At 39.2% G+C, this 25,320-nt stretch overlaps 2 protein-coding genes across 4 annotated transcripts in view; one reads left to right on the top strand and one right to left on the bottom strand.

Moving 5' to 3' along the window:
• Positions 1–6,597, top strand: part of TM6SF1 (transmembrane 6 superfamily member 1) — a 35,853-nt gene extending 29,256 nt beyond the window's left edge. The window contains exon 7 of one of the 3 annotated variants that reach the window (XM_049905465.1): positions 5,910–6,597. In XM_049905465.1, the coding sequence (XP_049761422.1) occupies positions 5,910–6,101 (192 nt within the window). In that variant the 3' untranslated portion in view covers positions 6,102–6,597. The remainder of the gene's footprint in view (positions 1–5,909) is intronic. The other 2 variants (XM_049905464.1, XM_049905463.1) reach the window with 2 other exon arrangements.
• A 141-nt stretch (positions 6,598–6,738) lies between these two features.
• Positions 6,739–25,320, bottom strand: part of HDGFL3 (HDGF like 3) — an 86,570-nt gene continuing 67,988 nt past the window's right edge. Inside the window, exons 5-6 of the mRNA XM_049905466.1 lie at positions 22,732–22,878; positions 6,739–8,668 (exon numbers count right to left, since the gene is read on the bottom strand). Of these exons, the coding sequence (XP_049761423.1) occupies positions 8,663–8,668; positions 22,732–22,878 (153 nt within the window). The 3' untranslated portion in view covers positions 6,739–8,662. The remainder of the gene's footprint in view (positions 8,669–22,731; positions 22,879–25,320) is intronic.

Raw genomic sequence — 25,320 nt, 5'->3', positions numbered from 1 at the left:
TCAGGACAGCTTGTTACTTGCCCAAGGCTGCATAGTTAACTAAATGAGATAATGGGGATATGAAATCCTATTTGACTGCAAAGCCCATGCCCTTCTGCGCTGCTATCCCCCTCATGCAAATAACCAGCTACAGCAGAGTCCTAAAGTAAGACTTTGTACATGGCATGAGGGAGAGTTGGACAACCTTGGGGGTGGGTGGGGACTGACATCTGAGCTGGTCTCTGAGGACTGAGTGGGCGTCCTTAGGCTGAGCCTCTCCAGGGAACAGTATGAGGAGGAAGCATTTAGGTGTGGGAATGGGCAGCAGATCAGAGGACACAGACTAAGTCTTGGCTTTTGTTTTCTTGTCCTCGTTCTCCTGTGTCCCCCAGGAAAGGGGCCCTCACGCTGACCCTGCTCTTACTCTAACCTCTTTTTTTTTCCAGAGGATAGGATAGAGTTGAGATTTGGGAAGGCCTTAGAGCAAACAGGTGCTTGAGCCTGTAGCAGTAGGACTAATGCCAGACTCTACCTTTTTGTGGGGCTAAGCTTGCAGATGGGCACCTGTGACTCCAGCTGGGAGGCTCTGGGAAGGGCAGAATGGAATGCAGAGTAATTGGCAGCAGAAGTGGCTGCTTGAGGCAGGCCCCAGGCCTCGTAGCAATCCTTGGGCTTATCCATCATTGCTCAGTTTGACAAGGAAGCCTGAAGCCCCACTCTTGCTGGTAAATGTGTGCCCAGACAAAGGATTAGATCCTGGAAATGTCAGAGGATGTTTTTCCCAGGCCCGGAGGTGGAGAATGGCATATTCAGGGAGTTGTACGTCTGACATTCCCATAACTCTTGGGTGGACTTTAATATTTATCTATTCATAGTGTTTAGCCTAAGGAAAAGTTAGAAATCATGTTGCAACAAAACTGAAGATACGATCAGAATGCTGAATTCCAGTTATTTGATTTGTTTTCTACTTACCAAATACTTGCTTATGAAAAGGAGTATCATCTTAGGAGGGCATCTGACACTCTCTCCATCACCTTGAACAGCACCTCTCATTTGTTGAAATGGCCATAACTAACGTAGATGGCTTATGGATTGACAATCCCACTAACCTCCCTTTATCAAGAACTGCTTTTATCAAAAGATCTAGTGAACTCCTAAGAGTCTACGCAATTGAGTAAGATGAGAAAAAATCGTTGAAAAACTAGATCAGTGCAAGTCAATGGAAAACACGTTGGGTGGTTATGGATCCCTGCTTTCAGACCATATAGGAGTCTGCCAAATCTTTTGCCTTTAGAAATCAAAAGATCAATCAAAAAGTAAAAGAACACAGAATAAAATAAAACAAGGGCACATTTTATGCCAACAAGTTCCACTGGGGATACTCAACATTTACAACTCAGGTCTTTTCATACAAAATCCTTACCGTAAGATTAAAGTTGCAGAGTCTACTTTGAAAAAGTTTTACAGCATTTTATTAGCATTTTTTATCAACTGAAGAATTTTTCTTTGCTAAAACAGCACTGAAAAGTTGAAAAAACAAAGACCTGGAGCCAATATGGTTAAGAGCATTGGCTCCAGAGGCAGGCTAGTTCAAATCCCAGCTTGCCACTCATTGGCGGAAAGATCTTGGTTACTTTACCTCTCTGATCCTGTTTCCTCTTCAGTGAAGTGGGGATAATAATAGTACCTTTCTCCTTGGGTTGCTCTGAGGATTAAATGAATATATGTAAAGGGCTTAGAAGAATACCTAGCACATAATAAGCTCTGTAACCCTTTGTTACAGCTATTATTATGATTGTTACTGTTATTTTTGGAAGTATATGATTCCCAGTTAACAGTCTAGAAGAGAAATACCTTACGTTGCTCAGAAGATCCATTAATTAATATGTAGACAATTAAGCTCATTAAAAACAAAAAAAAAAAACCCAAACCCGTTGCCGTCGAGTCGATTCCGACTCATAGCGACCCTATAGGACAGAGAACTGCCCCATAGAGTTTCCAAGGAGCGCCTGGGTGGATTTGAACTGCTGACCTTTTGGTTAGCAGCCATAGCTCTTAACCACTACACCACCAGGGTTTCCCATTAAGCTTATAATACTATGCATATAATTACATAAAAATCAAGGAAATTGGGAGAAAGCTTTAAGACAGATTCAGAGTGGGTTGGCAGGGAGCCTGCCACCCCATCCAGTTAACCCCCCAGTCAGTGAAGCAGGATCAGTTACCACCACTAAAGGCACGCAGTGCTCCTTCCCACTCCATGTACTTTCTTACAAAGGGGGTCTAGAGGCTGATGTGTGGATAATTTGGCTGTAGAGAGCTGACTCTACTGGAGGTGAATTTCTTAAGTTTCTTCTGTATGGAAACCTTTAAAAAATATCTGAAAGTAAAGGTTTAGGAAGAGCATGGATAATAGGGATACTAATGTAAACCCCATTTTAATCATTTGCTTTTGGTGTGATTATTAGTATTAAAATTAAGAGTTTGGGTCTAACCTCTTTACTATCCTTTGGTGGACACAATGGCACTTTTGAAATTGTCAAAAGGTCAACAAAGGGATCTAAAACCAAAGAGCCAAGGTTTACAAAAAAAAGTGGAGAAGCAGGTCATTAATAGATACTTAAGTCCACTGAATTGTGTATTTTTGTCTATGGAACAGCCCCACGTGGTTGGCATTAATACCTAACACATATCAACTCACTTAACCCTCCTAACAGCCCTGTGCGGTTCCACTGTCATGCTGCTTTTCAGATGAGGCCAGAGGCTCCATCGCTAGCTCAAGGTCATGCAGCGGGTCTGTGGTGGAGGTGGGATTTGACCCTAGCAGTATAGTTGGAGTTGGCATCCTTAACCACTATACTGTGCTGCCCAGAAAACTCAAAGAATAGACGCCAACGTAGTTCTAGGTCAGATACTTATATTGTGTGGGTCAAACAGCCTGGCTAATTGTCCTAATGTTTACATTGCTTCTTGCCTGCCATATTTACGTGGACACAAAAACTTCCACCTCTCCCTTCTGGAGCCAGGATTGTAATTTTGGTAATCCTTCCCAGGTCATCTCTATAAATATAAGAAAACAGGGATATTAGAATTTAACCCTTTTTTTCCCTTTATTGCTTCATTTTCCATTCCATTCTAGTAATCTATTCTAAAAAAAATAAAGTGTCTCTTATTTAAGGTAAAAAAAATTTAGAATGAACTGCAGGAAAACTTATCAGGATCTCAGGCTCACATCACTCCATCTGTAAGTTGTCTCTGTAAGTAGCAGCACTGTTCACTCACACGGTCACCCCGACCCCAGCACAGTGCTCAGGATGTGCTCTTTAAGCCCTGTCACAGGGAGGCCCCTGTGCTGGTGGGAACATCACCCAGGAGACACTGTGCAACTCATCATCAGTTAGGTGCTCGGAAAGGGAACCCTCATCAGGTGTGACCTGGATTTTTCTACCACTTCAGAACTCTGAAACCTGACATCGTATGGCTTAGGAGGAAGTTATGGTTGGGTGCCCACTCAGATGGAGGTGTAACCACCATAAATATACCCATTAGTACTATAAGCAGTGAGGGCAACTGCAGACAACTGATCTTAGGGTTCTCCTCTCACATACAGATACCCCTTTGGATTAGATATGTCATAATCCTTGCCTGTTGCTAAATAATCCTGAAGAAAAAGGCTTGCTAAAATAGGTATAAAAATATAGAAATGCTTTGTAGAACCTTTTATATTTTGACAGTCACAAGACCATTATTGTTGAACGTTTATTGAGCTCTAACAACGTGGTAGGTGCCACACACAACATCAGACACAGTACCTGCCCAATGGGCTTACAGTCTAACCTATGGACAAGAACCATTTTTTAGTGTTGCCATGAGTTTGCAATTCATGAAAATGAGGTATTAACTGCACTCGTTAGTGCAGGAAAAGAGCCTATGGAATCATACTGGCTTTTTAACAGGTTTCCCTATGCAAGTAGGCACAGTTGCTCTTACTACTAATTCTCTCCAAGTTTGGCTGCCATCTCCCCATATTTGGTGATTTTGCAATGTGTACAACTGTCCATAAAGATGGAGCCACCAAACCCACATTTCTGAAAACCAGGGTTCAAATTTGGCCTTTAGTCTAGAAGAGGCCCAAGGGAAAAATAGTAACAAGGGCAAAGCTCCTGTTCAGTGTTCCTAGAAGGTCCACCACAGCGGCTCCTCGGGGCAGCCCCTCAAGTGCCCTTTACTCTCAAGGTCTTTTGTCCTCATACCCCAGAGATGCAAATGCTTAGTAACATTTGCTGGGTTCTGTCTCAGCATCTGCCCTGGGGGAGATGTCTCTGAGGGCAGAGGCCTCTCAGTGCCTCATGGATCACAACTCAGAGGTGGTGTTGGTCCTTGGCAACATATCACATTAATTTGTAACTTCTATCTCTAGAGAGTAGCAAAAAAAGTACCACAGGTCTCCAGAATGTATCAGTAATTTGTAAAAATACAGCTTGTTAAAATATCTGCCACTGACAAAAATTCATAAAGATGGTGCTTATAAAAGCTTGTCCTTTTCATAGTAAAGTCAAGTGGTAAGTCAACGTTTATCTGTTAACAGCAGAATAAATCAATTTCATATGGAAGGAAATGTTATGTATTTAAAGCAAATTATTTAGGCTCTTCATTTTTGTTACTTCTGTGCTTTCTCTAGATTGCAGTATTTTTTGTCTCTTCACTCTGATCCTGATGGATTGATAATTTACCATTTATTACATTTAAGTTCCCAATCCTCTGTTCATGTACGTCTTGAATTTCAGCAAGATATGAAAATGCAGACCCCAGGGTTGCATTTTAATCCAGCATGTGGCCTGTTACCCTTTCTGCTACAGTTTTCCTCTGTGCTTATATGAAAAGTATTAAAAAAAAAAAAAAAAAAAAAAAGACCAACTGGCAAATTCTGAATGTGTGTTCTGAACAAGTACAGAGGGAGGCTCTTGCCTTTTCGTTTAGAAAACTCAGATTATGCTGACAAAGCCATACTTCTAAATAAATTATAATTTGATTTGAAAAGGTTGCCTGCAGGTACTTTAGCATTTTATAAAGAGCAAACATACCTTGTCCTCCTCCCCGAGTTGGTAACAACTTTATTTTACAAAACAATCCTTGGTATTTTTTTTTAAGTTGCATTAAACAAACAAAAAAAAAAATGTGAATAAACAAAAATACATAATGTGAAGGCTTTGCACTATTGCTCTAAGAAGCAGGTGAAAGACTGATAAATAATGCCGAGGTCCTTGGTGCTTCTCTTTAATTCGTTATGCTAAAAATATTTCGGCTTTCCGAGCTCTGTATTTTATTCATTTTTATTGAAACACAAATATAAGCCTCAACTAGGTCCCTACGTGGAATCTCCAGAATGCAGATCAGAAAAAAATTTTTTTTGAGATTTTATTCAAATTTTTTTGTTAAATTGGGCCACTAATGTATGGAGTGCCTGGGTAGTGCAAATGGTTAATACACTCAGCTGCTAAATGAAAGGCTGGAGGTTCAGGTCCACCCAGAGGTACTTCAAAGACAGACCTGGTGATCTACTTCAGAAAAACCAGCCACTGAAAACCCTGTGGAGCACAGTTCTACCCTGACATACGTGGGGTCGCCACGAGTTGACACTGACTCCACGGCAACTGGTTTTGGTCATGTTTAGTATAGGGCACTGGAACGGTTACACACAGATGGCGTAGTAAAGCCACACTAAAGAAGGTGTAATTTATTTGAACAGTTACATCAAGAATGGCCCTAAGTTCACTGAAATATTAAAGACTTCGAATTGTTTGAAAATGCCTACAGGTGAGACTGGTTCTGAGGGCACACGAACATAGCTTGACTGATCCGCTAAGAACTCGCTGTACATCCATCTGAACACAGATTTCATGCTTACCTATTTCTGTTTTATGCAACAGGCTCAGTTTTCCCACATTGGTGCGTCTCTTCATGCTAGAACTGCTTATGTCTACAGAGTCCCTGAAGAAGCGAAAATCTTTTTTTTAGTATTAAACATAGCATACGGAATTCTTCCTCAGCTTTTGGCCTATCGGTGTATCTACAAACCAGAGTTCTTCATAAAAACAAAGGCAGATGAAAAAGTTGAATGAAAACATTACTTCATGTTCTTTCTCTCTAAATTACTGACTTGTGATACTGGTACTGCTATTTTGTCCCATTTTACTTCCTTCCTGTATCTGTACACCTAAGAATACAGAAATTCTTGCTCTGCACTGTATGTGTGAGCTATAATTTGGTATTGTGTAGATAAATTTTTGTCCTTTTCTGAAGGAAAACTGAAGTTGTTGAGAGTTTCTTAAATATATTGTAAATTATTTATAAATAAACCTGACCATCTATCTCAATACTGTTTGTACACATTAAGTAATTGTTAGCATGAAACATTACAATTTAGCTCCTACAATAGTGGGCATGAAGATGAAATTATTCAAAAGTGAACAGGGTCTATGCATATTTAAAAATTCAAAATAGCAAATGCAGATTGGAAAATTTTTACATATAAGTTGCATATGGTTCACTGTCAACCTCAATATAAAAAGGCAGATCATCAAAATATTTTTAAATGTTGTTTGAAAAGTGTTTTCCCAAGGAAAGTGTATTATTTAATGCTGTTTTGAAAATCACTTTTACTAAATTTTTGTGAATTTAAATAGCTAAAGAAGGATTGATAACTATCATTACCCTTAATGAATACTTGTTTTATTGGTGACAATATTTCTATTGTATTTCTGTGCATATTTTTAATAAAATTATTTTTGGCCTTTTATGTAGACAAATTTTATTACAATTGAAACATTTCGTATATTTTTTTAATGACAAGTTTTCTAGTCTGTAGGCTTTTTATTTTAAAAATCCATCAGTTATATTTTCCAATTCAAAATATCATCTAGGTTCTCCTTATGTTTTAAGTATGAACAATGGAAAGGTCTTTTGATGAATTTTAATATTCAAAATTAAGAAGTATTTGTTTAAGGAAGGAAAAAGAACTGGATTGGCATCCTTATTGTCCTTTTATCAACTTTTCATATTTGGAATTGTGCGTGAGTATAACAGAGAAAATCCTATTGCTAAATGGGGAAAACAAACTAAAAATAGAGCCGCTGCCTGAGTCAGCGTGCCAGAGTGGAAAGTCGATCGGTGCTTTCATGCCCTCGGCTGCCACCATCAACATCACCATCATCATTGATGGCCCTTGGCTTTAGCACTCTCATGTTTTCTCTTCATCTTATTTAGCTGATCATCAAGGTAAAATCAAAAGAAAATGGGGTGCATGATTGATGCATGGATAATGTCAAGTGTGACTTTAGGGTTCACTGAGCTGGTTAGAGATTATTTTAATGTGTATGCAAATCACGCTGCCATTTCTCCCCAGTGTTTTAAAAAAAAACCTAGAAAAAAAAAAAGTAAAAGAAAACCCTCACCTGCACTTGAATTCTATTGTCAACTTGCTGTTAACAACTTTTGCTTTAATATATGAATTACATTAATACCTCACATTATTACATATATGAAGCCAAATTACACTAACTTCATTGCTTACAGCCTCAAATCTTACTCCCAGTACACATTCCAATAAATTTATTCTGTAAAAACAATACATTTTTTTGATTTTGATTTTTTTTTTACAGTAAACTTTCAACTACAAACCTCGAATACGCGAAAGATGTTCCAAGGACAAGCAGAACAGGATTGATAAAACCCAAATTGACTAAATGTGTTCTCACAATATAAGCTGGCATAAAAATAAATAAAATTCTCTATTATCACAATAGCAACAATAACATACACATAATAATGGTTTGTGGAATGAATACTAACTATTCTAACTCTAGTTCCAAAAGAAAACGACAGTTCATTTTAAAAGTTTATATTTAAAAGTCAATGCTTTGTCTGATTTCCCATAGGGCTGCTGCTGATTCCAGCTTTAAAATGTAAAGAACCCATCTTGAGTTATTCGCTCAAATTGTACTGGCATTGGGAAAAAATAACTCATTGCCTTTATTGTGGAGTAACACAAAAAGCCTTACTAACTTCACACACAGAAACTGAGGTTGTGTGCATAACAACATGAGTTGTGAGAAGTATAAGCTCTCAACTAGCTATTTCTAATACGGAATAGGTATTTTACAATATGGTTAAACTTTACACATACATGGCCTCGAAATTGAAGGACGATTTTCATTTCATCTTCAATACACCAACATTATGCATCTAGGAATTAAGTCCTGGGTTGGTTCTGTCACAGAGAGGAAATCCCATCCTTAAGCATTGAGTGATGATTTAAAAACGACAATTTATATTGAACTGTTTGGTGATGGTGGGGTAAAGGCAGGAGTATGATGAGCATAACTTCCTTAATAAAAGGATCCTAGACATGTATAAGTCTGTGCAAAAATCTTCCTCATCCTTAGTGGTTAAGGGCAACTTCATGCAACCAAATAAAATTAAATCAATAACCTTAAAAAAGGCTAAAATGTCTGGTTTTTTTCCAAACACAACAGAGAGGAATGTGAATAATGTACATACAAACGGGGGTCTGTCAATGACAGCAATGCCTAAGTGTTGGTTCATATCAAATCCAAGAATACTGGACAACCAGACGTGTAACCTTCTTGTGGTTTCTCTTAATATGCAGCATTCTCTATGGCAGTTAAGTCTGTAAAAAAAGACAGAGAACAAACCTTTAGATGACTTAGGATCCTGACGATGAGAGCTATCCACACCTAGCTAGGATGTAACGGGATTTTCTGAGATTTAAAGCTGCATTGTAGCACTAACAATACTTAGCAAGAGCAGCTTCTGAAGCTTTGCTGGTGGACTTGAACCACCAACCTTTTGGTTAGCGGCCAAGCTAACCGCTGTGCCACCAGGGCTCCTGCTTTATACATACCAGTGCAAAAAGTTAAAGGAACTACGAGGGCACTTTTAGTATTACCATGAAAAGAAAAGGAAAAAAGTAAACATCTACTGTTTGGCAGAACACAGACTGCAGTGACATGTACTCTGTACAACTCTGTCACTGGGATCCATAAAGTCAGCGGAGAAATTGAGGTAATCTAACTTTGTGGTGACTGTCATGTCAGAATGGTAAGCTGCTTAAAATTTAAAAAGCACTTGGAGAATACACAAATTATTCTGTATAATACTTCAATTAATTACTTGTGACACATGGCTCAAAGAAGTACAAGAGTTAAGAAAATCAAGATGTACAAAATCTCTGGTTTTTTTTTTTTTTTTTTTTTTTTGAAAAAAAGAAAAGCTCAAATTTCTTATATAATTTATATGGCATCCACATGAAAGAGGTGAAATAAAATATTTCTGTCTCATGAAAGAGCGTTTTAATTTGGGCTCTACTTTAAACTACGTCAGGTGATGTTTTCCTTAAAGGGATGCTATTTCCTGTTTTCTTCATCATTAACCCAAACATACTAATCTCCCCTCATAATGCTCTCATGGGATGAATGAACTTGGGCCCCAAGTATTTTTTCTCAAGACAGCCTGCTTCAGCTCTTTACTTCACTAAGTGAATGAACTTGTTTGTAAGCACACACGTGCACACCCATGGGTATATTCTCACTTTTGCAGCCAATACCTATGTGGTACTATAAATAATACTGTCTATGAATAATTGTGGGACCCTCAAAGGAGAAAAAGTGACCAAATCTACCATCCCCTCAAGATGGCAGAAATACCTCTCTTCACATTCCCTGTCCCTACCAAAATAAGGAAGCCCATCTTAAAAAAAAAAAAAAAAAAGTTTAAAATCTGTGACCTTGCAAAGTACAGTGCCTTGTGATTCCTAATTATTAATAAATAAATGCACTAAATATATGATTATACTCAGAGATACTTTTGAGGATTTTCCTTCCTTGTGAAAGGGGGCTGATGATACCCATTAAAACAATGAAAAACAGGCAAACAAAGAAACCTCCTTTAACAATATCTTTTTACTCATAGTGAAAGGCAATCAATTCTGTTTACATTGGTAGGAAGTTCATAGCAACAACTACTCAACCCACCATGAAGAATATTTTGGAACAGTCCCAGAGCAGCCTCAGAGTACTACTAATGTTCCAAAGTGAAGGTGGCACTAGAACGCAACCACAACTTTAAGAACGTGCTTTTGTTTCTCAACAAGGCAATGTCAGGCAGGCATTTGTAAAAGTAAACTACAAAATCTGAGTGTTTTCTGTACTTCTCATACCTATATAAAACTACTATCTTGCTAATTCATGATGGTTTATGTTCTGGACATGGTGCTGTGAGTGTCTGCCAGACCTGAAGTCCCTGAATAAGCAGCGGGTGCCACGCTCTGCGTCATATCACCCTATGCTGGATAATGCTTAGCTAATCCAATCGCTATGAGTCAGAATCGACTCAAAGGCAGTGCGTTGGATCCAATCGGATTCTCTCGAGAACTGAGATACTGTAGGGTCATGCCAAAAAGGCAATAAGGGGAAGACAGGAAGCAGTAAAAGTTACAAGAATTTTTTTTCACTGAACACCATCTTACATTTGAAAGAATGATGACAGTAAACTATGGCTACTCAGACTTGGGTATCTGGCACTTTCTAAAAAATAGACAATGTGAGCCTACTACTTCGAGGAAAACAATTGGTAGTATTTGTTATTTGTTGCCTATGATAAAAGTTGAGCTTTTAAGTAAAAAAATTAGAATTTTGGAAAACTTGAATCCTCTAAGATTAAGAGCTTCCCAATACTCAAAGACTCTTTTGATGAGATAGGTGGGGATATTAACAACTGTAACTTAAAAGATACACATTTTACTTTGAAATGGGTCAACCAGACCTGAATAACTCTGTGCCTATGTTTTTCAAATGATCAATACATGATACCAAATCATGGAAGGGTAAAGAGCTGAATTATTTGGTTTCAGATAGATCAAAGGATTTTAATGTAACAGAATATGAAAAGTTCAGATGTCACATTGCAATTAATCTTTAAAAAAACACCACTTAGGGAATTGATACAGTATCTAAGGAGATTATCCACAACTATCTGAAAAGACTAGTAAAATATACTTGTATGTCCATTTTCCAACTACATATCTGTGTGAGGCCAGATATTTTTCATATACTTTAGCCAAAATAACATACTGTAATAGACTGAAGGCATAAGCAGATACGAGAATCCAGCTGTCTTCTATTAAAGCAGACGTTAAAGAGATCTGCAAAAAGGTCAAACGATGTCACTCTTAAATTTTTTCAAATGCAGTTATTTTTCATAAAAATGTGTTATTTATGTTAGTGGGTTTATTATTGTTTTAAAATGAATATTTTCAAAATTTGTTTTAATTTCTAATTAAGTAAATATCGATAGCGCTAACACACATTTACAAAAGCTTTTTGGTGCCCTCAATAATTTTTAAGAATAAAAAGGGATACTGAGACCAGAAAGTTTGATCAACTACTGGCTTAGAATAAATGACAGGAAATGGAGAAATACGAGTCTGGAAAAAGAAAATGGAGCCAGACCGTGAAGGGCTTTTTAAACTGGAATAAGGAGTTTGGACTTAATATTGCGGGCAATGGGGAGACACAAGGAGGCAGCACTACAGTGTAGAAAGAGCAACAGGTTCAGGATCAGGAGAATAAAGGTATGGACACTGGTTAGTGGTTACAGTGAACACTGCGGCCACTGTCTCTACATTTCTTCTATCTTTCCCCTCCCTCCTTCTGCCCCAACTCTGTGGTAGCCTTATGATTTGGAGATGGGACTTCAGCTCCTCTGAGGAAGCCAGCTGCCATGTTTTGAGGTGAGTTGAGGCCCATGTGGCAGGAAACTGAAGAAGGGGCTCTGGCCAACAGCTGGTGAACAACTGAGGCCTTCAGGCCAACAACCACAAGGAACTCAATCCTGCCAACAATTACTCGAGTGAGCTTGAAAGAGGATATAGCCCCACTTGAGCCTTAAGGTGATTTGAGCTCCTGCTGACACCCTGATTGCAGTTTTGTGAGAAACCCAGAGTCAGAGGACACAGTTAAGTTGTGCCTGACCCACAGAAACTGTGAAATAATAAACGCTGTGCAAAGCCACCATGTTCGGGAGTAATTTGTTATGTGGCAATAGATAACTAACACAGCAGATCTAAACCAGTCAGTACATGCTGTCTGGGCCACAGAGACAGGAGCCTCCACATCTCCAACCACAGCAATCAAGAAGGGGAGCTCCAGTATTTGGGATAAGAGATCCTGCCCCTTCCTGCCTCATGCTTCTACGGACAGGAGGTGAGGAAGTAGTCAGAGAGCCTCTGGGAGTAAGGAGAAGCCCCAGAATTATGTGGGTTCTGTTTAGGAACCTCTTTTCTCCTTCCCCTACTATGGTGAAATGAGTTTCTTTATGGGGCCTTTTGCTTTGGTTCTTTGGAAAAAGAGCTTGGGAGACTTTTCCCCTAAGCCATGAGAAGTTATCTTTACCCTAGCTTCTATCCCAGAGCGTTTGTTACTTTTGTCCAGGTTGACTGACATTTCCTGGGTACGCAATAAACAACTTGGTTTTGATACTTTTTGTCTGGTCCTGGGCCGTGGCCTGTCCTGTGATTTGTATGACCCGTGCAGGGACAGGTCAATAGATTATGCAAATGAGGTGAGTTGTAGTGTACTATGCAAACGAAAAGATCAGTGGCCTTCTGAGAGGGGACTGTTCAGTTTGTGGCCCTGGTGGGACCGCCATGCCTTGAGAGTGACCAGGAATTGTGTATATAAGCAGCCAACCCCAGAGAGGTACCTGGAGACAGGAATACGCAGAAAGAGAAGTAGCAGGAAGAAGCAGAGGGAAGAAAAAAGGAAAGAAGCAGAGAGAGAGAGAGAGGAGTCAAGGAACCTCCTAAAAGAGCTATAATACCAGTTAAAGGCTTTAACACTGAAGATGTGACATGCCCAGAAGGGGCCCGGTGGCAGCTGGCAGCAACAAGCTTGGAAGAGGCCCAGCAGCAGACAGGCGGCAGGGCTAAGAGGAGCCTGTCCTCAGGGGGCTGAGTGTAGGCCTATGCAGTCAAGAGGAGCTGCGAGAGCTGTCCTATACTCAAGAAGGGACTTTGCCTACATGCTTCCTGATCCTGATCCTGATCCTGAGTGGTACCTTATTACTTCCTTAATTAGCCATTTAACTCTAAGTATGGTGTGTGAGTTCTGTGTGGCCACAGCAACGGATTATCAAACCCAGAAGAGAAGTAGAGACTGCTGTGGGAGGGAATGCTGGTGTCAGAACTGATAAAAAGGTTGGAAAAAGGAGATAGGTCTGACCTCCATACCTCATGGGAATCAGTTTTGTGTTGATGGTGACTGTCATTATCCCCCAGGAAGTTAGATAGGTTTAGATGCTACTACTACTACTAGTTCCTTTTCACACCTACCAATATTAATAACCTCACCACTGCCATCCACCTTGAGATCATCAGGGTCTTTATCCTTGCTTACTTCAGCTACCACAAGATGGACTCCACAGTGTCTATCACTTCCTGGACTCTCACCTCCAGTCAACTCTGTACATCTCCTTTTATGACCTCATCTCCTTCTCACTCCCCAACTGTTCAATCTCTTCTACTGGGTCCCCTGAAATCAGAGCCAACCATTAGCAAATATCCATTCTCAACTTGAATTTCTACGATATTCCAGTCACCAGTTTGTTCTAACTGAAACATAGTTTTCCTCTGAGGATAGAACTTCTTCCCCTATAATCCTTTCAGGTGGTGATTTTTTTTCTCTCCCACAGACCTTGTACCACTAGCCCCTCAGAGGTGTGGAGGGTGTTCTCACTCTTCATGACTGTTTCTAGGCTATTCTTCTCTGTGTCCCTGTCCCCCACCTGCCCCCCCCCAAAAAAAACCTCCTAGCTTTGAATTTCAATACTGTAAGCCACTACCCATTCTCACTGCAATCATCTACAAACTCCCCAAATCATCCTCCCTAACTTGTTGAAGGCTGTAGCACTGGCTCACAGTCACTAGATATTAAAATTCCTGTGATACCAATATTCATGGAGATTGTCTCTCAAATGCTCTGGCTGCCCAGCACCTTGACTGCCTCTCCTCCAAAGATCTTGTCCTCTACCCTACCTCATTCAGTCCCATGGTTATTTCTTAGACACGTGATTCTCAACAGCTAGGAGTATTTACAAATATGTGGGTTGTCTTAAGAACTTGGGGGTTCTACTGGCATATAATGGGCAGGGGCCACAAGGACTAAATGTCCTGTGATGTGCTGAACGGCGCCCACATAATGAACTGTCATTCAAAATACCAACAGCACCTCCATTGTCATCAACAACTACTGCAACCCTTCCATAATTCAACCTGAACATTTCACTCTTCTATCATCACTTATCTTTTCAGCTTGCTCCTTCTATCTAGTACAATAATTTAAAAAAAAATATTTTATTGTGCTTTAAGTGAAAGTTTACAAATCAAGTCAGTCTCTCATACAAAAATTTATATACACCTTGCTATATACTCCTAATGGCTCTCCCCCTAATGAGACAGCACGCTCCTTCCCTCCACTCTCTCTTTTCATGTCCATTCCACCAACTTCTAACCCCCTTTGCCCTCTCATCTCCCCTCCAGATAGGAGATGCCAACATAGTCTCAAGTCTCTACTTCATCCAAGAAGCTCATTCTTTACCAGCATCTTCTTCTATCCCATTGTCCAGTCCAATCCCCATCTGAAGAGTTGGCTTTGGGAATGGTTCCTGTCCTGGGCTAATAAAAGGTCTGGGGACCATGACCCCCGGGGTCCTTCTAGTCTCAGTCAGACCATTAAGCCTGGTCTTTTTACGAGAATTTGGGTCTGCATCCCACTGTTCTCCTGCTCTCTCAGGTGTTCTCTGTTGTATTCCCTGTCAGGGCAGTCATGGGTTGTAGCTGGGCAACATCTAGCTGTTCCGGTCTCAGGCTGATGTAGTCGCTCGTTTATGTGGTCCTTTCTGTCTCTTGGGCTCATAATTACATTGTGTCCTTGGCGTTCTTCATTCTCCTTTGGTCCAGGTGGGTTGAGGCCAGTTGATGCATCTTAGATGGCCGCTTGCTAGCGTTTAAGACCCCACACGCCACTCTCCAAAGTGGGATGCAGAATGTTTTAATAGATTTTATTATGCCAATTGACTTAGATGTCCCCTGAAACCATGGTCCCCAAAGCTCCGCCCCTGCTACGCTGGCCTTGGAAGCATTGAGTTGATTCAGGAAGCTTCTTTGCTTTTGGTTTAGTCCATTTGTGCTGACCTCACCTATATTGTGTGTTGTCTTTCCCTTCACCTAAAGTAGTTCTTATCTACTGTCTAATTAGTGAATACCCCTCTCCCTCCCTTCCCCTCTGATAACCATCAAAGAATATTTTCTTCTCTGTTTAAACTATTTCTCAAGTTCTTATAATAGTGGTCTTATACAATATTTGTCCTTTTGCAATGGACTAATTTCACTCAGCATAATGCCTTCCAGATTCTTCCATGTTATGAAATGTTTCACAGATTCATCACTGTTCTTTATCAATGCATACGTAGTATTTCATTGTGTGACTATACCATAATTTATTTATTCATCGGTTGATAGGCACCTTGGTTGCTTCCATCTTTTTGCTATTGTAAACAGTGCTGCAATGAACATGGGTGTGCGTATATCTGTTTGTGTAAAAGCTCTTATTTCTCTAGGATATATTCAAGGAGTGGGATTGCTGGATCGCATGGTAGTTCTATTTCTAACTTTTTAAGGAAGCGCCAAATCAATTTCCAAAGTGGTTGTACCATTTCACATTCCTGCCAGCAGTGAAGTGTTCCAATCTCTCCAACATTTATTATTTTGTGTTTTTTGGATAAATGCCAGCCTTGTTGGAGTGAGATGGAATCTCATTGTAGTTTTGATTTGCATTTCTCTAATGGCTAATGATTGTGAGCATTTCCTCATGTATTTGTTAGCTACCTGAATGTCTTCTTTAGTGACACGTCTTGTTTATATCTTTTGCCCATTTTTTAATTGGGTTATTTGTCTTTTTGTAGTTCAGTTTTTGCAATATCATGTAGATTTTAGAGATCAGGCGCTGATCCGAAATGTTATAGCTAAAAACTTTTTTCCCAGTCTGTAGGTAATCTTTTTACTGTTTTGGTGAAGTCTTTGGATGAACACAGGTGTTTGATTTTTAGGAGCTCCCAGTTATCTGGTTTTTCTTCTGCATCATTAGTAATGTTTTGTATACTCTTTATACCATGTATTAGGGCTCCAAACATTGTCCCTATTTTTTCTTCCATCATCTTTATTATTTTGGATTTTATATTTAGGTCTTTGATCCATTTTGAGTTCGTTTTTGCGCATGGCGTGAGGTATGGGTCTTGTTTCATTTTTTTGCAGATGGGTATTCAGTTATGACAACACCATTTGTTAAAAGACTGTCTTACCCATTTAACTGATCTGGGGCCTTTGTCAAATATCAACTGCTCCTTTGTGGACGGATTTATGTCTGGATTCTCAATTCTGTTCCATTGGTCTATGTATCTGTTGTTATACCAGTAAGCAGGCTGTTCTAACTACTGTGGTGGTATAATAGGTTCTAAAATCAGGTAGCCTCCTGCTTTGTTCTTCTTTTTTCAGTAATGCCTTGCTTATCCAGGGCCTCTTTCCCTTCCATATGAAGTTGGTGATTTGTTTCTCCATCTCATTAAAAAATGTTGTTGGAATTTGGATTGGAATTGCATTAAATCTATAGATTGCTTTTGGTAGAACAGACATTTTTACAATGTTAAGTTTCCTATGCATATGCAAGGTATGTTTTTCCACTTATGTGCGTCTCTTTTGGTGCCAATAATTCTTTGACTCTATCTCTTCCTCATGCCCTTCCCTTCCTTTTAACATATTTTTCATTCCATAGTCCATTGTTATAAATACTCCGTTGCAGACACCCTCCTCCTTTGCCTCTAACCTCCTTTACTGTACTTTATGGGCAAAGCCCTTACTCTAGTTAAGAGGGCTAGCAAAGCCCTCTCTGTGGCTACATAATTGAGTATGCCCAAGAGAAAAACACACAACCATCCCAACTGCTTTCCTTTTAAATCCATGGCCACTAAACTCAAGTAGGCCCTTACTGCCACCTGACAATGTGATTTCATTTCACAAGTCCATTCACTCTCCTATTCTTTCTAGGTGACATTTTATACCTTTCTCCCTCTCCTGAAACTTCCCACACTTCTTCCTGTTGCCACTTTGAAATGTTAACCTTGCTTCCTAAGAAAACAGAAGCTATCAGATGATAACTTTTACATGCTCTCACTGCAACTACCCACTTGCATTCCCTTCTGTTTTAATGGATGAAAAGGCCAACCGCTTTAGCTGTGCATTACAGCCTATACCTTCTTGCCTCCTGAAGGACACTGTTTCAGCAATTCTTTCTTACATTATCATTTTGTGCCTCTTACTTGGATCATTCCCACCAGCATATGTGCTGTAAATTCTCGTATTAAGAAAAAAAAAATTCTTCTTGACCTTTTATTTCCCATGACTATTAAGTGTTTAAAAAGGAGTATGAGATTAGGTTACTAGCCCCACCAGCTATTAGGACTCATTATAAAGCTACTGCCATGAATAAAGTGTGGCACTGACCAAAGGAACAGAAGAGAAAACCCAGAAAGAAACCTGTGGATATATTACAGAAGGCATTGCGGATCAGAGAGAACTGGAGGAACTAGTCAATAAATAGTGCTGGTTCAAATGGTTATGCTGTGGGGAAAAATGCAATGGGCTCCTTATACCATACAAGAAAATAAATTCCAGATGGAATAACACACTAAAATGTTAAAACAAAACTTAAAAAATTTAAAAGGAAATATGGAGAATATCTTTCTGACCCTGAGATAGTGATATTGTTGTTGGTGCCATCCAGTCAATTCTGACTCATGTGACCCCATGTGACAGAGTAGAACTGCCCCATTGGGATTTCTAGGCTGTTATCTTTACAGAAGCAGATCGCCAGGTCTTTCTCCCACGGAGCTACTAGTGGGTTCAAATTGCCAATCTTTTAGTTAGCAGCTGAGCGCTTAACCTTGTGCTGCCAGGGCTCTTTTGAGATAGGGATAAATTTCTTAAACAAGACAGAAAAATTCTAACCATAACAAGAAAAGTTTGATACAGTTGACTATAGTAAAGAACTTCTATTCAACAAAAGTTATCATAAAGAGAATGAACAGACAAGCCACAAATTTGGATAAGATATTTGTAATACATAAGGCTATTCATGTTAGTTAGACTCCAGAATATGTAAAGAAGTCCTATAAATCAATAAGGCATGTGTATGAGGGCCTAACAGGAAAATGGCCAAAACCCCAAAACAAGCACTGCACAGAACATGGATGGTCAAAACATGAAAAAAGCTCAACCTCACTTCTAATTAGAGAAATGCAAATTAAGACTACGAAGAGATACCATTTATACCTACTATACTGGCAGGAGTCCTGGTGGCACAGTGGTTAAGAACTCGGCTGGTAACCAAAAGGTTGGCAGTTCAAATCCACTAGCCATTCCTTGGGAACCCGATGAGGCAGTTCTCCTCTGTCCTATAGGGTCGCTATGAGTTGGAACTGACTTGATGGCACGTAACAACAACAACGTATTGGCAAGTGGCTCATGGAACTCTTTATACACTGCTGGTGGGGGTGTAAATTAGTCCAACTACTTTGAAAATAATTTGGCATTATTGTGTAAAGTTGAAAATTGTAAACTTATGACTAAGTATTTCCAGTCCTAGCTATACACCCTAAAGAAACTCTTGCACATGTACAACTAGGAGACATGTATGAGAAGATTCATGACAACACAGTTCATAACTGCAAAAAGCTGGAAACAACTGAAATACCCACCAACAGGTGGCTAGGTAAGCAAATTGTGATATACTCATCAAATTGAATATTGTACAATAGTGAAAAGTGAATGAATTACTGTTATACATAACCACATGGAGTAATCTTGGAAGCATCCAAAAAACAAACCTGCTGCCATCAAGTTGGTTCTGACTCATAGAGACCCTACAGGACAAAGCAGAACGGCCCCATAGGGTTTTCAAGGAGTGGCTGGTGGATTCTAACTGCCAACTTTTTGGTTAGAAGCCGAATGCTTAAACACTGAACCTCTTGGACGCACAGTGATAAGTAAATGTTGTCACTTTTTAAAAAGCTCAAAAACAACAAAATTAAATGATATATTTTTTAGGCAGATACCTGTATGTTAGGTATTGGCTACAATTTAAAAATATATACATATGATAAATGCAACATTCAGGCCAGTGGTCATCTCTAGGTAGGAAGATTTGACAGGGGAAAAACATGAAAGTAGATACAAGTTATTGTTACCTTCTAGTTTTTGGATTGAGTGGTAGGTTCAGTGGAGTTAACCATAATACTATGCTTTATAACTTACATCCCAAAAAAACCCAGTGCCATCCAGTCGATTCTTTTGTATGTAACAAATATATTACTAAATACAGGTTAAAAATAAAAGGACCTCAGGCTCTGACTAGATCTTACTCTTCCAAATTCTGTGACCCCAGGCAAATCAAGTCAATAGCTCAACTAAAAAATGGAAACAATACCGACACCTACCTCCTATGGCTTGTGTGAGGATTAAATGAGACAATGCATATGTAGTATTCAGCTTAGTATGTGGCACAGTACAATATTAGCCACTACTTCCCTGCTGCTACTGCAGTAGCAACTACTATATTCTATAGCATTTCCAAGATGTTCAAATAGGAGTGGTTTGTTGGCAGTTAGAAAAATGAATCTAGAGTGCAGGAGATACAAAGTGGGAAGTCATCAGTAGCACGCAATAGTGGAAACCATGTGACTGGGTAAAAGATGGACACAGGAGAAACTTTCAGAGTGGGAGTAGAAGAGCTCCAAGACAGACTGAAGAACAGGAGTTCTGGGGAGAGACTAAGAAGGAACAGAGAGAAAAAGGAGAAGAGAGTGGTAGGCTGGAGGCAAAGTCAGGGGGAAAAAGTAGCTAATAGCATTATTAAATGCTGCAGAAGTCAAGTAAAATAAAGACCAAAGGAGACATTGGCTTTAGCAATGACAGGATAACCGGGGGCCTTTACAAATGCCATTCAAAGAAGAAACAAGAGTGCAGTGAGCTAAGGCTAATAGGATGTGAGGAAATGGAGACTGGGAGAAAAGAGAACTCTTTTAATAAGTTTGGAGGTGAAAAGGTAAAAAGAATAGAATATATATATGTGTGTGTGATGGTTAAGATTGTGTATCAACTTGGTTGGGTCATGATTCTCAGTGTGTATATGTGATCACTCCCATGATGGGATCTGCAATCAGTTAAAAGGGAGTTTCCTTGCGGGTGTGGCCTGCATTCAAATATAAACAGATGTTCTGGCTTTTTCTCAGGATCCTCAGGATCTTGCAGCTGCTTCCTGTTCATCTGCCCTCTGGTTCTTGGAACTTGAGCTATCAGCTTATCTGCTGATCTTGGGTTTAGAAGATCTTCACAGCCTGTGAGCTGAGTCCTGCTCTCCAACCTGCTGATCTTGGGTTCGACAGCCTGTGGCTACATGGATCGGGAGAAGTTTCTATCCTAATCCATGGACTTGAGATGTTCCAGCCTCTATAACTGTGTGAGCCTTTTTAATATAAATCTCTCTCCCTATATATATTTATACGCTTTACTGGTTTTGCTTCTTTAGAGAACCCAGCCTAAGACAATATGGTTGAAGGGAGATATCTTTAAGAGCAAGGGAGATCTGAAATTGGTTATAGGCAGAGGAGAAAGAGCCAGTTGAAAGGAAGATAAAGGTTTAAAAGAAGGGCAACTGACTGGGTATGGCCCCAGAGAAAGTAACAGAGAATAATGTCCTGGACCCTGGCAATAAAAAGGTACAGACCTGTGCTTCTCACACTTCAAATGCGCATTTGAATCACCTGCGGGTTAGGTTAGTGAGGATTTTGATTCAGTAGGTCAGGACTGGGCCTGAAAGCCCGCATTTCTCATAAGCGATCAGGTGATGTTGATGCTACTTGTCCACAGGCTATACACTCTGAGTAGTAAAGAGTGCAGAACACCTCTTCCTTTATCACAGAAGTGCAGCTAGAAGTAAGCCTGGTAGTAAAGAAGAGAGAAGCTAGAGATATTTTGCTAAATGCATACTGAAGCCACCTGGAATGAAGGTAGCAGGTGTGACAGTAAGAAAATCAAGTGAGCCAGGTGCTCAGGGCTTCAGTGGAAGTTAGCAAGTATATGTCCCTGGGAGGGCTGTAGGCAAAGGTAATGACAGAGAACTATTTATTGGAAGAGAGTAAGGCTGAGCTAGGCCGGAGGAATAAGAATTAGAATCATAATACCTCGGGAGTGGATAATGGATAATGAGGATGAAGGAGGAGAGGTGAGAGGTACTGACATGTCAGGGGACAGAACTGATGTGAACTCAGCTGAAACCAGAGTTGAACAGAAGAGTAATAATACGTTTCGAGGGTATTCTTTTAAAATGATTTGCCACTATCCAACTAGTTTTCAGACAGAGAAAACTCATGGAAAATTCCCAGGGGCAAAACTTCCTTCAGTAACACTTTTATAAAGGTGGGCGTTAACTGTGACTTTGAAGTTAACAGAGGTTAGTAGAAGTTAATAAGAGTCAAAATGGACAAATCTGTCCCCATCGGTACTTTAAACAATATTTAAATATTGTTGAAATATTTAAAGTACTCGTGTGTACTCTAAATTACCTACTGCTTCTGAAGAGAAGCAGCAGTATGTAATTCCCTATTTTGAACATGCCATTGATTCTGTAATAAAAGATACTACTGTCAAGTTTTGAGGTAGCATTTTTCTTAAAAAAAAAAAAAATTTTTTTTTTATTGTGGTAAAATACATGGTAACCAAATATTTCACCCATTTTTTATGTGTCATTAACTATATTCACCATGTTGTATGACAACTGCCACTGTTTCCAAGTTTTTTCATCACCCTTAACAAAAAACTGTATCACTTAGGCAATACAAGCCCATTTCTCCCTCCCTCTCACTAATGAACTTTCCTATTCTGGCTATTTCATGTAAGTGGGATCATGTAATACTTGTCCTTTTGTCTTGGACTTGTTTTACTCAGCATAATGTTTTCAAGGCTCATCCACGTTGTAGCATGTATCAGAACTTCATTTTTCTTTACGGCTGAGTAGTATTCCATTGTATGCATGTACTACATTTTATTTATCCATTCGTCTACTGACAGACACTTGTGTTGTTCCTACCTTTTGGCTATTTTGAATAATGCCGCAATGAACGCTGGTGTACAAGTATCTGTTTTTGAGACTCCACTTTCAATTCTTTTGGGTGCGTACCTAGGAGTGGGTCATAAGGTAGTTCTATGTTTAACTTCTTACCATACCACCAAACTGTTTTCTATAGCGTTGCACCATTTAACAATCCCACCTGCAGTAGGTGAGGGTTCCAATTTCTCTGAAGTCTCTGAACTTAGTTAAGAAAAAAACCCTGTTTAGGCAATTCCAAATTGACAGGCAGATGCTATTCCCACTTCTCCCTCTTTTGTTTTCAGACTCTAAGCATCCAGTCACTTAGGAGCTGTGAGTGAATGTATCTAGCAGGCTGAGCATATTTCTCCATTTACTGATACAACACTTACTGATGTTGAGATACAGATCCTGATTCTAAAGCAAAACGTCTTCTAAGTTATCGAAAGGTAAGAGAACATCAGATGAATGTCCTTACCCCTTCGCTGGTTTTCTGCAAGTCTGAAGTTGTGTTTCTTGTGTCATTGCCGGCATCTCCACCCTCAGAGCTGCTTTTGTTTTCTTCTTCTTTGCAGTCCTTGTCATCTTCATCCCCTGGAGATTTCCGGGACTGTTTAGAGGATTTCTATATGTTTAGACAAGTTAAAAATTATAGTCAAAAGTAGAAATCCAAACGCACAAGTGTAAGTAAGGGATGCAGAAGCAGCAGATCTCTACCCTGTCTTGGTGACTTGATACAGTTGCTACAGATACAACAAAGCTGAGCTAGATAACCTAGGACAAGTCATTTCACCTCAGCAGGCCTCAATGAAGTGCTGGAAAGGAGGTTGACTAGATGACCTTTTAGTTCTTTCCGGCAGTGTGTCACTGAGGACAGAAAAGAAAGATTCATGTAGCCAGAACACTGTCAGTGAGTAACTATAACTGGATGGATACCACCTTAGGAAGGCAATTTGTCCATAAGGGAAACCATATTGAATTTTACAGAGCTGGGAAGCACCCTAAAGGTCATCTTGTCCTTCCCCATCATTTTACAGTAGTGGGAATTAAGGTCCAGAGAAGCAAGCTATCCAGAATTACATATGGACGTTCATTTTGGGATACCAGTAGAAGCTGTTTGGTCAATGGTATATATGGAATCATCTTGACAAAACATTTATATCATTGTGTAATACAAAATAACTTTAATTTTTCTAATTATGGATTAGTATTTAAGAACCCAAAACTATACTGGTGACCAGCCCCATTTTCTTGTCATCTTGTATTTGAAATCAAGGTGAACTCTACAGAAAAATATAATTAAAGTCTGCAGCAAGAGTTGCTTAGCACAATAGCATTAAATAATAAAGATCTGATCCCAACTCTGTACCTCTAAGAAAATAAAATGTTAACTTTTTGCTAACGTTTCTTCTTTGAAGAATCTGAATCTTTTAATCACATGGCAAATAAGAGCTAAGGCTGAACTAACTTAGTCAAGCAATTTTAGTCTTCCAGAAATCAATTAGCAAATTGGAGCCTCCTCAATCAATTTTTTAAAATTCAGCTTCCAAAAAGAAAACATCTTCTAGCTATGTGATGGAATATATAATCACGTTGCTTCTATTTTACTTATCTGAAACTACCAAAACCAAGCCCAACAAGCCAGTGTAAAATGAGGTCATTTTTACTTTTTTCATTAAGGGAAAAGCAGAGATTTAATAACCAAAGTGAAGCATCTACAGTTAGATAAGACCAAGTATGACAATACAAAAAGCAAAAATACTTTTTGTTGTCCTAGTAAATACAGTATAATTTTTGAGATGTAGTAACTGCTTTGTGATTCTCAAAGAATCGTCCTCGACCTGCAGTTCTAATAGATAAATGTGTAACTCCCTAAAATTTATACTTGTAAAGAGTATTTACGAGCAATCTTATAAGTGAGTTGATAAGCATTATCAGAATTTGGTATATACAGTAAGTCCCTGGGTTAATGAACATCCAACTTATAGACAACTCATACTTACCCTTAATGTTATGGAAATTTGCCCTCACTTTGAAACCACTGAACCAACCCCTACTCTCAGATTCTTCATGACAATCACCTTCGTTTGCTGCACATGCAGCTTTTAAATCACTGCAAAGACTTCAAGCCTTTTCTTGCACTGAAGTAAGGCTAAAGAAGAATTGTACGCACCTGTTCCGACTTACCTACAAATTCTGAATTAAAGACACACTTAGGAAGGGATTTCATTTGTAACCTGGGGACTGCTTGTATAGACCAGAATTAGGGCATTACCAGAGTTTTACTGAAGAGTCAAATTCAATATTCTACAAAGAAATCAGGATGCAAGCTGTGTCTGTCTGGTAACCTTGCAAGGCAACCTGCATGTTCAGATTGTTGGAATTTCTGTAATTTTTAGGAATTACCTTCATTTGTTTTATCGTGTGGTCTTGAATTAGTTGTGTTTCCAATTATTGCTACCTTCGTTTCATTAAAAAAAAAAAAAAAACTAAAATTACAGGTGGCTTAGCATCATCATCAGTTTGTAATTAAGGCTGATTAGTCCTACTGTTGGAAACCCTGGTGGCGCAGTGGTTAAGAGTTACAGCCACTAACCAAAAGGTCGGCAGTTCTAATCCACCAGGCACTCCTTGGAAACCCTATGGGGCAGTTCTATTCCGTCCTATAGGGTCGCTATGAGTCAGAATCAACTCAAAGGCAATGGGAGTCCTACTGTAGACAGTGAATAATTTGTTTTTGAATTATTTTTAATTTATACTTTCCCAGTGTTTGTTATGGTTCAAACATGAATCATCCATACCCTTACTGCTAAAGATATATATATAACTCCTCTCAAATCTGCTTGTACTATGGCTTTTCATTAAGATTTTTCCCCCCACAGAAAAATGGAATTGGGTGAGCTAGGGGATGTGGGACCTTTCCTCTAACTAATTAGAATACAGTCAGAAAAGTTTGTGAACCACTGATTCTTAGTACCAAAGGAAGACTATTCAACTTAAAAAACAAATGTAAAAAAGATCACCATATTTAACAAAAAGGAACCATCTGGGAAGCCAAAGATACCAA

Source organism: Elephas maximus, chromosome 13 (genome assembly GCF_024166365.1).
Source record: "Elephas maximus indicus isolate mEleMax1 chromosome 13, mEleMax1 primary haplotype, whole genome shotgun sequence".
Lineage (NCBI taxonomy): Eukaryota > Metazoa > Chordata > Mammalia > Proboscidea > Elephantidae > Elephas > Elephas maximus.
The sequence above is the reverse complement of the archived record's forward strand: the minus strand, read 5'-3'. Positions and strand labels throughout refer to the sequence as shown.